Source organism: Dromaius novaehollandiae, chromosome 5 (genome assembly GCF_036370855.1).
Source record: "Dromaius novaehollandiae isolate bDroNov1 chromosome 5, bDroNov1.hap1, whole genome shotgun sequence".
NCBI lineage: Eukaryota > Metazoa > Chordata > Aves > Casuariiformes > Dromaiidae > Dromaius > Dromaius novaehollandiae.
The window spans coordinates 69,669,675-69,686,584 of NC_088102.1; the positions used below are offsets into that span (position 1 = coordinate 69,669,675).

The 16,910-nt window shown below is 41.2% G+C and overlaps 1 protein-coding gene across 3 annotated transcripts in view; it reads left to right on the forward strand.

Moving 5' to 3' along the window:
• Positions 1–16,910, forward strand: part of LRP5 (LDL receptor related protein 5) — a 175,382-nt gene that overhangs the window by 23,791 nt on the left and 134,681 nt on the right. For 2 of the 3 annotated variants that reach the window (XM_026108080.2, XM_026108081.2), the window contains exon 2: positions 13,939–14,335. In XM_026108080.2, coding sequence (XP_025963865.2) covers positions 13,939–14,335 — 397 coding nt within the window. The remainder of the gene's footprint in view (positions 1–13,938; positions 14,336–16,910) is intronic. The other variant, XM_064513233.1, reaches the window with a different exon arrangement.

Consider the following 16,910-nt stretch of genomic DNA (forward strand, 5'->3'; position numbering starts at 1 on the left):
AGGACATTTCAGAAAGCCAGTTGTTACTCGCATGCAGGAAGCTCTCCAAATTTGGACATGCGTAGGTAATGCTGAGCAGATTGTATCAGTCGTCTTGTACCTATTTTTATAAGCTGATAACTTGTGCGTGCAAGAAGGGAGATGTGTTTTGGAATGTATTCTTGGAATGTCTTTTTTCCTTTCTTTGGAAAGATTTTTGAGTCTAGATAATTAGCTAAAACTAACCTTAACTAAAGCAAATCTGAGAGAGACTAGAAATTTGGGGTCCTGGGGGTCTTAAGAGGTGAGTTACATAGGAACTATTTAATGTTTTTGATTCTGTTGTTTTTACAGGTGAGTACTGCTGTGAATAATCTCATGGTTATGAATTGTTGTTTCTTCAGTGTCCGTTAATTCTGGTGTTTGCAGACTCACGCCTGTAGTGTGATTATATGAATAAGAACAAAGCCCAGATATAGGTGGCGTGGGAAAGCTGAGCACCACTGAGTTCAAAGGTGGCACTGAGACTTGGAAATACATTTTAGATATGCTAGGATATAACTGGCAGGAGAGGAAACCTGAGGCCTTTTGGGTGAGACTTGGGCACTGGACCCAGTTGCCCTTCTCTCTCTGTGTTTTCTCTTACCTTTGTCCTGTCGAAAGAGGCAAGTTTTTCTGAACAAAGCTTAGGTCCTGTTCGCACCTACAGAATGCAGGAAGGCTTCATTTTTTTTCATTTCTCCCGTATGATATTTTTCTTCAACACCTAGGGTAAAAAAGTAAAGCTTTCGGCACGTTTGGGTGAACGCTCTCAAAAAGGAGGCTGAAAACAATATGGAAGAAGTGGTGTTACTGTTTATCAGGGAAGACCATAAAGCTGCAAAAAGCAGAGCAGTTGGAGGGAATCCCCAGCCCTCTAGGCAGTGCCCCAAGTAGTATGTAGCCCCTGACAAACACAGTATTCCAGACCAAACCATGGACCATGTGCAAATCAAGCTCCAGCCACTTTGTGAGAGAAGGGATCTTGATTTTAAATATGTCCTTTGCGTTGGGCTGGGTCAAATGTGTTTTGTTCTGCCTGAAGCTGTGTCTGCTTGATTTTATTTTTTCTGTTCCTGCCCATTTCCAGCTGCTTGTTGCTCTCTCCCCCCGCCCCATCCCTCTCCTGCCTCTTAGATGTTTCAGTGCCCTGAAATCTGCCAGCATGACTGCACACGTAGTTGCTCTCCTTGAGCTGCTTCTGTCAAAAGGATCCAGGTTAAAAAAAAAAAAAAAAAAAAAAAAAAGAGAGAGAGAGAGAGAGGGACAAAAAATGTGCTAAGGCAACTTCTTCACCCAGCTCAGCTGCAGACAGAATATCGTCTGGTTGCAGCCTTGCAGAGCACTGTCTCTATGCTGCTGTCTCTTGTGCACAAAATGCTCGGTGGAGAGAACTTTGTGGATGTTTTTGTGCTAAAAAATATGTGGTGGCATGCACAGGTTTGCTTTACTCCTGCAGCAAATGCAGGAAATATTTTACTGTTGCAGTAGATTTATTTTGAAATTACTATTTAGTTTTTATTTAACAAATGCTTTGCAAGCTGTAGCAGTGCTGCCGATGTATTCTCATAGGTGGGCCATATACCTGACCTTGAAGCAAACGTGCCTGCCATCAGCGACTGTATTTTATGATGATGTCTTCTCAGTGACTTGCTGAATGACTGTTACCTCCGAACACGGTCCTCAGACTTCTGAACTATGTTTCTAGCTGAGGAAGGGTCACCATTGGCTATTGTTTGAGAGAGTTTAAAGAAATACTCCTCTTCCCTCAGTGTAAGTAATTTGCCATTAAAGATTGCCTGTGCTCCGATTAGTTTTTGGACCCATAGTTACAACCTCGAGTGCTTGCTGCATCTCTCGCTCTTACAGATGGCACATTAAAGATCGTGGTTTTGTGTAGGCAAAGGAAGTGAGATTGCGATGTGGTGGTCTGTGGAGTATCTGGAGTGGTTTGCTTCTTATATTTTGAGACAGCAGCTGGTGTATGAGGTCTATGACAGCCTTCATTGTATCACGCTTTTCTTAATTTAACATAGAGGGGGATTTGGAGGCTAGCTGCAGCTGGCTGTGATTGGGGCCAGTGTTTGGCGCGTGCATACGTGATGGTTCTCCTCTGCTATCCGATTCCTTAGTTTGGATGCGGTGGCAGGCTCAAATATCCAACTGCTGTTACACAGGACTATGTGGAGTTCGTTGCTCATCCCTTGAAGCCGCTGATGATTCCTCTGGTGTGCAGGTATTCTGCTTTGTATGAGCGTGCAGTTTGGAGGACAGGAGCCAGGCCCTTGGGGTCCAGATATTATGATCCCTTGAAGATTTAAAAAGCTGCAGGGTGAAACTGGAAAGGGGCCAGTTTTAGAACAACTTAAAATGAAATTTCTGCTCAGTGGTGAAAAGACATCTACGATGAATTAGGTAAAGTACAGCAGAGGACTGGAGAAAGTTTTTTTTTGTTTTTTGTTTTTTTTTTTTTTTAAATGAGAGATTGTAATCAGATATGTGTTGGTTTTTAAGCTAATGTAGCTCCATCATTATTTTTAAAGGTGTCAGCCATTCTTTTAGACAGCAATAAGTATCTTAACTGATATGCTAGACTTGGGAGGTGCTGTTGTCCAGTGGTTCACAGAGAGTCAGTAAAGTTTTTCAGCTCTCTTGTGGAATGTCTGGAATTTACTGTCTGCATTTAGACTGATTTTCAGTGGAGCCTGGGAGCATTGGAAATTTGATGGAATTTACCAGTTTAAAGTCTTTTGGAATTCATTGGAAGTCCTAATCTCTAACCAACGCCCATCTCAGTAGTGGACTTTTGAGGCTGGAGGATGCTCAGCTTACAGTAGTTCTCAAAGTGCTAGTCTTGAAAGCTTGTTTTTTGTTCCTGTTTGGAGGGCAAATGTCTTAATCCCAAGTAGACAACATATTTGCATTTAAGCTGTCTGGTGCACTGAGATTCTTGAGTAGCAGAGTCCCATTATCCTATCCTAAAAAGTTTATGTAATGATTGCCCCTTCAGAAATACTATGCCTCAAATGACAAATTGCAGCAGAATCCCCAAAAGAATAAATAAACTGCTATGAATAGTATAATTTTGCTTTTAGTATGATGAAACTGGGAAAATCCTATGGATGTTTTACCCTCTGTAAATGCTTGGATGGAAAACCTGAGGTCAGGAAGAGGTGGGGATTTAGACTGCAGAGATACTATCTGTTTAGCATTAGCTAGTCAGAATTGCATGAGGCTGCAGTCCTCACAACTGTTTGGCTGAATACCAGTTGTGCAATGCATAGAGAGAGACTGCCAAGAGCCAGGAGTTTTGCAATAACCTTTAGAAATGTCCTCTATTTAACAAAATAGACCAGATGAAAATTACTTTATACCCTAGTGAATTTGGCTTTTCCTTGAAATAAAATGGTAAATGTGCTGGGAGTCTTATCTAACAAGTATCTCGGCAACTTCATGTAAGTGTCCTCAAATCTCTGCTGATACTGGTTTTTGTTTAGTTATACAGCAGATCTGCAAACATGTTCTGTATGCTGCTTGGTGGTCCGTGGATTGTTGGCTGCTCACATGGTCTTGGCTGTCCTCATTTCCAGCTGCTAAACTGTGTTAAAAGAAAATGAAATATGTTGTTCCATGTAACCAGTTTCAGTATCTGCTACAAGGATATTAATGACAATGTGAGAGAGCCATTGCCTTGTGCACCAGGAGGGGAGTTCAAGTGGCATGCTTGCTGGGTGGTCTGCGGAGGAAAAGAAAAGTTTGAGGAACCCTCCTTTTAAGTAATGTGTCCATAGAAAAGTGATCCCGAAGACACATAAGAGAGCTGTTTCCTGCCTCGGCAGTGATGGAAGGGTACTAGATTATGCACGCTGAATCCAGTCAGTTGGCTTTTCTGGTACCTGATGGGTTTTGCCTGTAGTGGGAAATGCAGTTAGGAGCAGGACAAAACAAGAATGAATCAGTGTACAGTTGGAGGCTTTTAAAACATTTTATTCCCATCCCACAGAATCTGAACAAATCTTAGAGTTTTATAATTTGTATAGAGCACCTTTGCTGGACTTTTTCAGAGCATACTCTTCAGAGAAATCCTTTGGCATCTGCCGTTCAGGGGAAATGAACTAATTCAGGCCAATTGAGATGAAATGCTATATAATCAGAGTGCTATATTTTGTTGTAAATAATAATGTTAGCAGTAACAAACTGCGGGCTGCCAAGAAAAACCAGAACTCTGAAGTAAATCTCTCGTCTTCCTAAAACCCTGTCATTAGTGGGGGGGGGAAAAACCCTACACAACTCAGAAAATATATCATGCACTTTTAAAAACTTACTGCCTATTTATTAAAAAAAAAGTATCTAGCAGTTTATGTAACATAATATTTTAATGTTAGTATTTGATAAGAGTACTAGATTCATCTGCTTCAGGAAGGTAACAGGAACAAAGATTTGAATATTACGTTACTGGGAGCTTTTTTAAAAATTGTTTTGTTTAAAAACAAGCAGACACAGCAAGCAACCCCGCACCACTGGAATCCAGATTTTCAGCAAAGCTATGTCCTCTTGGTTCCTTTAAGAGTAGCCCCCCCGCCCCCCCCCCAACAGGGGACCTGATTTAATTTATTTTGAAAACAAAAAAAATCAGGCTGGATCTCAAGAAGCATAGATGAAACTGCTTCAGTGAGGCAGGATTTGTTTGTACAAAAACCATGCCTGGGGAATGGCTATCCAGTTGCTTTCTTAAGATCACCTGTTGCAGCCACTTCTGCAGCTTCCTTAGTGTGTTCTAGTATCTTCAGTGCTTGCTTCTCTCCGTGCTCCCTCCCCCTCAAAAACCCCCCAAAGCCTGATCTCGTCTCATTTCTTGAGCTCATCCTTTCTCCAGTGGCTGAGGAGAACAGTTGATCTTCACCCTCTGATGAAAGCTTTTCCTGGTTGGATGTTGTTATTTTACTCCTCTATTTTCCCCCCAGCTCCTCTCCTAGACAAGCAAAACAAATTCCTTTAACCTTTCTTCATACGTTTTCTGAGCCCACTCACAACTTTTTTTAAAAAAAACTCTTCTCTGGACCCTTTCCAACTTGCTGATGCTAAACCAGACGGACTTTAAACTTGCAGCTGATTTGCACCCCCTCGACCCCCCAACATAGTTGTAGCTAAAGCTGCACTGCATGTTGTAGGTATGTCGCTGCATGAACAGGCTCCCTTTTATTGTAGCCTATTGGCAAATAGATCACCAAGATCCAGGCTGTCTCCTAGTATTCAGCAATATGATACTCAATATGATACTTAGTGTATATAAATAAAACTGGCACTAAAAATATTTCATATTTTGGGATACTAGTGTGGATTGGATTACTTTGCGCTGGTTTGTGCCTAGTGCAACCATGTAAACAGTTTAAAATATAGGCTGTTAAAGAGTAAAATTTACAAAAATTGCCTGACATCTGCTACAAATTCTGTGTATAAATGTGGGGTATTCTTAGTGGTTTAAAATAACACCCCTGTCTCCCCCTGAATTTTGAGCCTTGATTCCACCTAAAATAAGAGAAGTTGTAAATGATTCCTCCTTACTTGATAACCAGAACATTTTCTTTCACGGTTTGGAGAGGGGAATTATCATCAAATGGATTTAGCTGGAGGGTTAGAGGAATGGGGTGGAATGTGGGGGAAGGAGTGTATTTTCCTCTTAGAGAAGGTCTTTAAACCAGCCATCCCTGAATAGCTGTTTCTTTTTAGCTCATTGACCCCCACACTCCCTGGTTCCCAGAGAGGAGTCTCGTTAGTGTCAGGAATGAAATTCTGAGCATGTCATGGAACCTTCTGCTGGAAGATCTTGAAGGTCCTTGTGAGCAAACAGCAGTTGGGCTTCGCAGCAGCCCTCTGGGATAATTAGCAGAGGAAGAAAAGGTGTGTTTGCTGTGGGTGCAATGATTTTTACAAATGGGGGTGATAAGCAGGCTGCTGAAGCACTTGCACAGGTTCACTGAGGTGGGAGAAAAAGTGAGGAGTGCTGATTTTCAGTCCTGTGCTCTACAAACTACTACTACCTACCTCTGTGTTGCAGCAGAAATATTCTGTAATTTAGTAATTACACTGGGAATTCACCTTATTCAGAATTACGTGTTCTGAGGATGAAAGTAATAGTTCTCTATTCTTTGGAGGACTGTACCTGGCAAGTTTAAACTCGGGTTGAATATGTGCAGTTATTACAAGAAGATCAACTTTTAATCTATCTTTTGAAGTTGGTGATCAATGGATTTCAGATTCTCTGCAGCAGCAGCTGTCAGTAAAAAGGACTGGGGTGCAGAAGACAGAGCTCAGGGTTTTAAGAAAGGGAAGCTTTTTTGTGTTGAATGTGTAACAGTTATATTCAAAGAGTGAAAGAAGCTTGTGTGTGTGATTTGTACATGCCATATTCCCTTCTTGCCTAGTGAGGTGTTGTAGAATGGGTTTTTGGTTGTGCTTGGTTTTAGGAGACAGGTTTGTCTAAACTCTTAATTCACTTTATTTTCCTTCCATGCCTGTATGTCCCTCCTCCTTACCTTCTTTCCTTGGTCTTTATGGCTGCTGCAGTGATCAGTGTTACTCCATGTCCTGTCTTAGAGTTTCCACGAGACTCCACACCCTTGGGTGCAAAAGTTTTGACATGGTTGTTTTTACCAACTTGTGTGCATGTGGGGGGATTGTTTTTGTTCTATGGTAATGAATGTTTGTGTGGTTTGGGACATTGACTGCTGCAAGAATTACATGCTATTCTTTCTGTCCAGCAGTACAGATGGCTTAACCGCAGAGGTCCCCTATGCCATTGTCCTGTTAAGAAGTGATCTGATATTTAAAATCGAAGTTGTTTCATGTACTGATATTTTGGATAGCTGTTTTAGCTTGTATGCTTATTAAAATGAAGTCTTCATGCTGTGCTGTGAACCAGGCTCCCATGATCCTTGGTCACTTTTGTTAAAAGAGCAGCTCAACCTTTCCTTGACCTTTAGCCTAGTTAACTGTTTTAAGAATAGTTAAGTAAGGCTTTTTTTCTTCTCTGCTATACTTAGGATTTGTGTGTTCTGCACTTTTGGTGCTTTCAAGAGTAGCACTGTAAAAAACATGCTCATGTCCCTTATTCTCATATCTCTCTACTTCGGCTTTCAAGGGGAGCAGAGGAAATGTAGGCATGTCTACAAGTATGGATATCGCTGTTTAAAACTCCATTGCTCAGCTTGTCCTGTGAGAACTATTGCAGCTTTGCAGCTGACCAACTACTGGTAGCATATGCTCTGTCATTATTGCTTTATGATCGTTTTAGTCTTAATCTGTAAATGAGTCGAGCTGTGTCGAACTGGTTTTCAGAAGTATTATTGAAACTAATAGCAAGTGCGGTTTCTGAAGATCATATAGTACCATTTTCAGTTGTTTGTCCCTGTTGCTTCTGCTAGGGCTAATGGGTGTCCATGAAGCACTTCATAAACTTTAAATGCCCTAGCTGGGACTGATAAAATTAAAGCAAAAATGAAAGTTAATGACCGAATTCGGAAGCAAGTAGCAGATGGCTGTAGACTCCCCATACTTCATAGAGCTTGTTTTCTTAATAGAGATGGATGGAAGGCAGAGAACAAAGATTATCACTGTCACTTTATGTATGAAGCAAAGTGCAGAGGTGGCTAAGCCTCCGTGCATTTAACATATATGCTTATCTCCATCACTTAGGAATGTGATAGAGATAGTGGTAAGGGGGCTGATGTAGATCTGTTAACACTGATACTGCTTATAGTGGCCAGTCTAATGAATTATATATAAGGTGTAAAAATGCTCTAGGGTTATGTTATGTCTGCATAAGAAAGCTTTCCTGATGCAAGTAAAACAATGAAGTTGTAGTAGTTAAACCCCTCCTAACATAGACAAGGCCCAGGAGACTTGCCCAAGAGCATTCAGGAAATCTAGAGCAGAGCTGGAAATTGAACCCATGCTTGAGTCCTGACCAGTTTGATCAGGATTGTTTTCTTCTGTTAATAAACTGATGAGGAGCTGTATTTTCACACTGTGTTTTCACACTGGCTTGTTGTGGAATAAAGCTCTGTGTAGTTAGCACCATCATCAAGTTAAGGATGTGTTTTCCAATTAGCAGAAAACCACTGGAAAATTAGTGCCCCCCCCCCCAGTTATAAATAATACCACTTTCTAGAATGAAGCGTTGTTGATCAAGCACCGCGTTATCCAAATTAGACTGCAGAATTACTACAGGAAGTCTGTAACTTTCCACAGTTTAGGCTGTTATCTGTTTAGAGTTCATTTGATACAATGTTTGTGGGCTTTCAGGTTCTTTTTTTTTTCTTTTTTCTTTCTGCCCAAGGACTGTGAACTCCAACTATGTAAAGAGGTTTTAAATATTGCCTATTATGGAAAAATATGAACTGTTCTAATTTTACTGAAAAAGAATACAACATTTTTTTTTTTTTTTGGTAACTACATGAAAATGTTGTCCTTTCAATTGGGTGGTAATAGACTGCATATAAACAGTTTGTCCTCCACATTCATCATTCATCCTGTTACTGTTTATTCTTTTCCCTTTTCAAAATAGAAGTCGGTTTCCCTTTTCAAGCAATTTGCAGTTGTCAGGAGCATCGCTGATCAAAATTGAGCGTGGCACCAAGTGGTCCTTTGAGAGTCTTGTAAGTTGCTAACCATGAAATAACTTCTCAGGCAAGGGATATTGCATCTTGTTGTGTAACAGAAAAGCTTTTTGGAAGGTCAGCAGTAATCAAAGTCGTTGCTAGTTTTTTGAGTTTTTTGGGGGGGAGGAGGGAAGGTGGTTTTCCCCCTCTCCTCCAGCTTCCCTTAGTAGAAGTGTTAGAGGTTTCAGAAGAGCTGGGAGTGGGATGCAGAGTGGGCTGACCTAAGGCAAATGGGTTTTGGATACAGCGTGTAGTTACAGAGTTTACAAATTGTTGCTTTCACTCAGACTGTAAAATCAGGAGAGGTGCATTGGTCTCACTCACTCAGCGTGATAAACACGGCAGTGTTTGTGGGGTGACGGGGGAGGACACAGTGATGAGAATAGAAACTGGTATTAACTGGCTTTCCGATTTGCCTTGTCAAGGGTTGCACAGTAAAGACTTAAATGCACCAAGGATAAAGTGTTCTCTGAACCTTCAAGCCCAGTTCAGGATTGATGCATACTAGCAAGACAGGATGATTTGGAAGGAGATTGGTCTGCACATTCTTGGAAATGAACCTCCCGTTCCACATACATGTGGGATTAAAAACAAACAAGCTTGCACCATGTATCAGTGGGATGATCTTGAATCTCTGGGGTGGTTTGTTGATGGCACAGCAAGTCAAACTTATGGTCAGCATTGTTTGTTTTTTTGCTGTTACAGCTTTCTCTGTTTTTCTTATTCTAATGCCTTAAAAAGCCTGTTGATTTTCATACTCAGATGGAGAATGAATGTATCTTTTGAACTGCTAAACTGTTGATTTTAGTAATTTTGTGAAGCTAAACACTGTGTAGTAGTTACCGGCATGTTAGGAACCTGAGCTGAGGTATAAGGCACGTATTTCTCTTTCCTGGATGTCTTAAAGCCTGCAAAGGTTGCGAAGGCCTGTAGAGAGATTAGTTACAGGTCATATTAATTGCCTGCTGAGTGGTGGTGGTCTCTTCTTCCCCCTACCCCCTTCCCCACCTCTGGGTTGTCTGCTTAACAATTTAGTGGATTGTTCAGAAGTCTAAACTGGTTTTTCTTCAGTCTGGTCAGAGTCTGAAAAGTATTTTATTTGACTATCAGAAGGGGTCCTTCTCTTAGCACTCTGAAAGGCTGATACTGTCTATAGGTTCTGCTGTCTGATTCTTCTCTTTCCAGAAAGGGATCTGCTTTCCCCCAGAAAATTTGCAAAGTTCTGTAAACTTTTGGGGGGACTTTCTGGAGGTCATATTTAGTTGAAGCTGCAGCGTTAACAGAACCAACTTTGCCTTCTAGTGAACTGTCACATTGTCACTGCCTTCGAGTTCTGACCTGACTTGTTAAATGCAAGACCATGGAAACGGAGCAGTTAATCACTCTTCTGGCTTTTGCGTTATTTGTAAGGTCGGGCGAGCTTGTGTTTCTTCAGCAGCATTCCAAGCAAGAATCAATTTTGAGAACGAGTTACTTGTTTTGATCACTGGTTTTTTTTCTTACCAGCAATGCTCTAAAAGGGCTCTGCACCCACTTTTGTAAAATGTGGACTGAATAAAATAGGCTCGTGGGGAGGAGCAGAGAAATGAATATAGTTTTCAAAAGCAGAATTCTGCCAAATCTCCCCCCACCCCCACTGGAAGTTGAATACTCTTGTTTTTAAAAGGAATGATCTCTGGCCATTTTCAATAATCAATCAGTTTTCATCAGCGTATAAACACAGTAAAATTTTAACACAATTGCAAGCAGGTCAGTGTCCTTTCCCTGCTGGGTGTTCATAGCCAATACAATGCAGCTGCACTTCAATCAGGAGGACTCAGGAGCAGAGATGTGACAGAGAACACAGTGGTTAATGTGTTATCTGTATGCTGTTGCCCTACTGTGTGCATCAGTGGGGAAGATATCTCTTGAAAGGGATGGGGAACTGACATAATATTGATACTGATTGAATTAGACATTGTTCACGTCTGATCTTTAGTTAAGATGCTATTGAATTCCTCTGCTGATGACTGGACTTCATATTTCAGGTTCCTTTTTCCTTTGTAGTAGTAGCAATAATGGCTTCAGTGTGGAAATTTCTAGATGAAAATCCTTCTACGCATATTCTTCAAAACTCATTTTTGGGACAGTATTTTTTCTAATTCGTACATGGACTTTTGTATGGCTTTGATCTGAGTCTGGATATGGGGCCGGTTTGGTGAAGCAGCGTGCGTAACTGAAAAGTTCTCAGCCCCAAAGAACCTGTGACTTAAACAGAGCCCTCTAACACCAATCTTTTCAAGTTTTCGGATGGTTTGGTACAGTGCCATTTAAAATATATATGGTTATGAGGACCCACTAAGTTGCAGAGAACAAAATAAGCACTTTGCATTCTAGACGTTTTTCCCTCTGTTTTCAATGACTAACCTGTTGCGCTTTCATGATATTATTACTATTGTTTTTAAAGATGAAGGAGAGGGAGACTTGGCAAGTTTGGAAATGAGATGGGAGTGCTACTGGGACTTCATTTCCAAACAAATAATTCTCCTCAAGCTGTATAAACTTTCTTGAGTTAAATACTGTAGAAAACAAAGATATTACCTTTTCAGTGAAACATTCACAGTAACAATTGTCTGTGTCTTTGCTGTCCAAGAGCCTCACCAAAACCACCGGCTGATTTAAATTTTCCTTATTACTTTCATCAGTATAGACTTCCTCCAAAAAGAAAAATAAAGCCATCGCGTTCCTGACTTGGGGCGGAGGGGGGAAGGCCGTGCAGAATGATAATAAAAAGGGCTGAAATTTTATGCATGTTTTAAGTTCATCCGAAGTTGAGTTGTAGATTCTGACTGAGCTCCTTGACCTGCCCATAAATACATAAGTTTTTGTTGTAAGCGGACTTCACTTTGGCCTATGCAATGGCACGCACTCTCCAGTGAGCATGTAGTTGGAGCCAGAGTTCACGAGAAAGGCATTAGCCTGTGACAAAGCTGCCAGCATAGCAGACCTGCAATGCAGAACTAGTATATACTATCTGCTTTTTAAAGTGCAGAAGGAATTGAATCTGAAAGACAATATCAAGAGCTAACTTTCATATATTATATACAGTAACATGAATTTGAAACTGAAGGTATTTATATCACAGGCTTGAAGCCATAGAAGATGAAATGACATATCTATCATTGCTGCTCTGTTCTGTGTGTTGTTCCTTGAGTTGAGTGGCAAGTTTTTGGACCTCTGCTGAGTGCATGTGAGAAGCAGCAACATCAGCCAGAGTGACTGTACATCAAGCTAGGAGTCAGCAGTTGATTGCAGCAGCTGTTGCTGGAGTTGGAAGACTGGAGACGGGAGTAGTGGGGTTCAATGTGACAAATAGTTGGGGCAAATTAAAATAGATTAGATGACATAAGATGTCATCATTCATTAGATCACGTAAGATCCCTACCGTACTTTGGCAATCTTAGGAAAAGCTGAGCAAACTCCATTACTTCTAGCAACTAGTGCCTTTTGTGAAATACTGCCGTTCTCATTAATTGTCGATGGTGTTCACAGGCTTGGCAAGTATGGTGGCATCATCGTACTGGGCTGTTGCCTTCCGAGCCCTATCTGCAGATAGCATTTTTCTTGTTTTTGCAAGATGGGGAAGCAAGACTCCACTTATAGGAGAGACATGAAGTGGTTAATTTGGCCATCAGTCTGGTTGGTATGTCAGGAAAGAATGTTCTGTAGTATGTCTACTTAATGTCCTCTTTTGGAAGAAGCAGCTGGGCTTAACTGTGCCTCTGTCTGTCTGAATAACTCTTCTCCCCCTCGCCGCCGCTTCCCCCCTCACCCTGTCAGTGCAGGGTGTCCTTCAGAGGATCTTACAGTCTGTGTGGGGAGGGGTGGGAGGGACTGCAGGACTCTGACCTTCACACCTTCCTCTCCCTCTGAGGGTGGAGGGACAGCCTCAATAGGCAGGCACAGGTTTATCTTTTTCCTTGAGGATAACGGCAAGCAACTTATCTGTCACACCAGACCTCATCTTGTCTATGTTAAAATCTCTACCAGTATTTCTGCTGCTTCTCTGTGTTGTGCTGTCAGGTTAAACTCAAACAGGTTGATTTCCCTGCCTCTCATGATGAATCTCACTCTTCACCTCCTTCCTTTCTCTTTGTGAGTGCCAGCATCATCCTCCCAGATGGTGATATTGTTCACCTGGACCTGACACCCAAGAGAGAAAACAAAGTCTTGCAGATACTGGTGGAGTATCTCTACAGCTGTGGTTTTGATGCGTGTTTAAATTTCCTTTTCTTTTTGCATCAGTCACAGGGTAGTTCCCCTTTCAAAGCCTTTCCTTACCTTTTCCCTTTCATTCAGTAGTAAGACTCCAGCTCCTCTGGTGCTGGCTTCCACCACCCACTTAGAGCTTCAAACAACAAGAGTCTTTGTGCTTTTGCTCTTGTTGCCTCTCATAGCTAACAGCAGTTCCCCATAAACTTCCACAAACGATATCGTTGTCTTCCTTCAAACTCTTCCTTGAATCTCTCTCTCATTGTGATGGCAGGGGAAATAAAGATAGTAGCTCAGGTCCCCTATCACAGTGTTTCCCATCTATGAGAGCTCTTTATAAGGGTGTTGTAACTTGTACTGTTAGCTTGAAGCCTGCTACTAAAAGATAACAGAACTTGCTTTCCATGTGTCATTGCTACTTCTGTTCAACTTGGTGATATCTTTTAAACCACGAAGACTTAATTTATTTAAAACCCAGCTTCTGGGTTGACAGACGATACCTGTACATGTGGTCTGGGGCATTCACAATTTAACTGGAAGCTGAGTGCGTAGCCAAGTAGGGTTTTTTTTTGTTTTTTTGTTTTGTTTTTTTAAACAGACACAGTGCCAACATTAACACAGGAAATACCTTGCCTATGTTAGTCTCTATGTAAATGCTCTTTTGCCTCAGCCCACTTCCTGATATGCAAAAAGGAGTTTTAAATGAGTTTGGCCTAAATTTTGAAAGGCAGCATTCTGAATGCTCTATTATTTGGAAGGCCCTGTCATAAGATTCAGATTTGTGCCTGCTCTTTCATCTGTCTTTTCTTTCACGCCTTTGTCCGACATGTGGAAGCAAGAAGTTATGGGTAGCGTGCGTTTCGCGCTTGTGTGAAACTTTCATGTTCCTTTTTAACTGCCTGCCCTGTTGATCTGGGAGAAGAAATCCTCCTCTGTTTTATTTATAGTCATTACTTTAGCATCTGTAGATGCCAATAATATTAATATGGTTTCCTTTTTCCTTCTGTAGCATCTCCCTTTCTGCTTTTTGCCAACCGTCGGGATGTTCGGCTCGTGGATGCTGGAGGCACGAAGCTGGAGTCCACTGTGGTGGTCAGTGGTTTAGAAGATGCTGCTGCGGTTGACTTCCAGTATTCACAAGGCATCGTTTTCTGGACAGATGTGAGTGAAGAAGCCATCAAGCAAACTTACATTAACCAAACTGGGAATGTGGTACAGAATGTCATCATTTCTGGTCTGGTTTCCCCGGATGGCCTGGCATGTGATTGGATTGGGAAAAAGCTTTACTGGACGGATTCAGAAACCAATAGGATAGAAGTAGCTAATCTCAATGGAACATCTAGAAAAGTCCTCTTCTGGCAAGACCTTGATCAGCCCAGGGCAATAGCTTTGGATCCTGCTCATGGGTAAATATTCATTTGACTTAAATGCTTAAATGGATATAGTGGTGATTTATGTTGGATTTTTAGTTCTGTAAAAGAAACAGAGTCTTTTGTTTCAGTTTACATTTTCCCAAGGTATTTTTCTCAAGAGCTGTAGCTGAACATATGTTTAAACTTAAATATTTTGTGGCAAGAAATGACAGTCCAGACATAGAGCCAAAAAGAGAAATACAGCTGTTCTTAGGTGCCAAGTCAAATACTCAATCAGTCTGATTGCCTAACTTATTCTACTGCACTTCTGAAAAGTAGTTAATTTTGCAAGCGTTTTTATTATTATTCCCTCATTTATCTTGTCTGATAAGTTAACTTTCATTTCAGATGTGATGTGTATTTAATATGTCTAGTCAACAAGGTGCGTAAATCTGCACGAGTCAAAACAGGAACTCTCACTTGCTATGTTCTGGTAAACAAAACCTGGATATTGTTAAGTGGTGATTTTGAAATAATTATGCTTGTGCTGGCAGGTGAATGAAGCCAGGGGAAATCATGCGCTCTTAATGGTTTGAGGTGGCTAGGTTAAGAAGAAATAAGAGAGCAGGCAAGATATGTTGTTGTAGCCAGTTAGGTGCTTGTAATACCCTTGAAAATACTTGTATTTCTGTCTGGTTCCTGCCGCCTTCTTCAATATGCACGCCCCTGAACACGTGCTATTTACTGTCCCCGTGCATAAATTATACTAGTGTTCAGTTTGGGCGCAATATTCATTGCAGTGATGACTGAAGGTCTCTTGTGCTAGCGCTGCAAGGGCATGTGGCAAGTCAGTGTCCCTTGTCCCAAAGGAAATCGTACCGCAGACAAAGATGGACCATGGATAAGGGGAAAAGAGAAACAGTATTATGCACACAAGTGAGATGACTTGCCACTAGTCTGCTGCCAACCTCACAACTCTTTTTGATGGGTCACTTTATCTTCTTCTGGTGTGTGGTATCTGTAGGTAGGTGAACCCACCACCACCTTTAGGCAAATCTGGCATCAGCTGATATTTTCATGGAATCTAAGCTCTTTGCAAAGGGATGTTGAGCAAAAACAAGGGCTTAGGATAAACCACAAACATAAAGTCATTTTACTGCATTTTAGTAAAATGGAAATGACTGTACTGGGAGGTGGGCAGTCTCTTGAGAAATCACTTTCTTCACGTGTGTGAGAGGTGAAAATTGAAACTGAGCAACGAAAGAACAAGGATAACTTGAGACTGCCGTGTCAGCAACTGCTGTGCTATAAACCACAGTTTTGTCAGGTTGTTTTTGCAGTGGTGCCTGTGTAAGTCTTTCCAAATGGGCTGGAGGAATTATGAGTGCATATATGATTAATATCTAAAGGACACAAGTACTAAATAAAACAGTACCCTGAGAAACCATACCCTTAGTTTTATTGATGCACCAAGTGCTAGAGCTGCTTGTATTCTTCAAATGACGGGTAGAGAGGTCCAGCAATAATCAGGGAGAGGGGAGTGACTGGGTTGGACTGAACGACTTTTCCAAAGGGATCTTATCTTCTAAATCCTGGCTTCACTGCTGCTACTGATGCCTTTAGATGAAAGGAAGAGGGAGAAATTCCATTCATGGAACATCAGGAGATGGGAAGTGCGCATCACAGTATGGATTTAAAAAAAAAAGTCTTTAAAACCTGAAATCAGCAAAAATCTGTCCATAGCAAATTGCTGTATGCAAATATTTTAAATGAAAATAGAAATCCTGTTTGTATCCTTACAGCAAAAGGTTAAAGTAATTCTAGTGAATGCTAACTCTAGATCTAAAATTCAGTGGTATAATTGAAAGAGGGAATGTGTTGTTATATTGAGTTTTCTTGTAATAAGGTAGATCAGAGATAGTGGGATGGCACTTTCCATTAAATACTAATGCCGTGTCAGCATCTCTTAAGTGGGTGAAGTTCCTCTTAGCTTTTGACCAGTTTCTTTAGGGTAGCTTAAATGTTGGTGATGCTTATTCATTTCATGCCACATTTGCACTTTTTGACTTGCTTGACTTGAAGACATGGATTCAGAAGTTAATGACAGGGATTAGTTGGAGACTTCTGGAAGCATACTACTCGTCTACTAGATGAAGTGCTGTATTATTTGAAAAAAGGGGGGAGGGGGGAAAAAAGGATGAGAACAACTGGGAGAGAAAGTGGTGTTAATACAGATGGAATGGAGAGCTTTTCTTTAAATCACCAGTACTGTTGGTGAAGTTGTAGTACTTCTGCAAATCCAACCCTTGTTTGCATTTGGAAGGAGGAGGGATACAGACATGGTTTATTTTCTGTGACTTTGGAAGGCAGTTCTGTGCAACAGTGCAAATACTCTTGCAGAGCAGATGTGCCTAGTTCTTTAAACACATACAGTATCCAGTAAGTGTAACAATAGAAGACATTGTTTCAGGCTTGCTTCCTGCTGCCTGGGAGTTGTATTATGTTCAACTCGCTGTTCAGTATTGCTTTTTAAGAACAGTGTTCAAAAGCTAGGCGTGGAAGTCTAGCACGCAGAGAAGTTACCCCACGTTGCTGTCTGGTATGTGTTAGGTAGCATATCTTGCTTTTG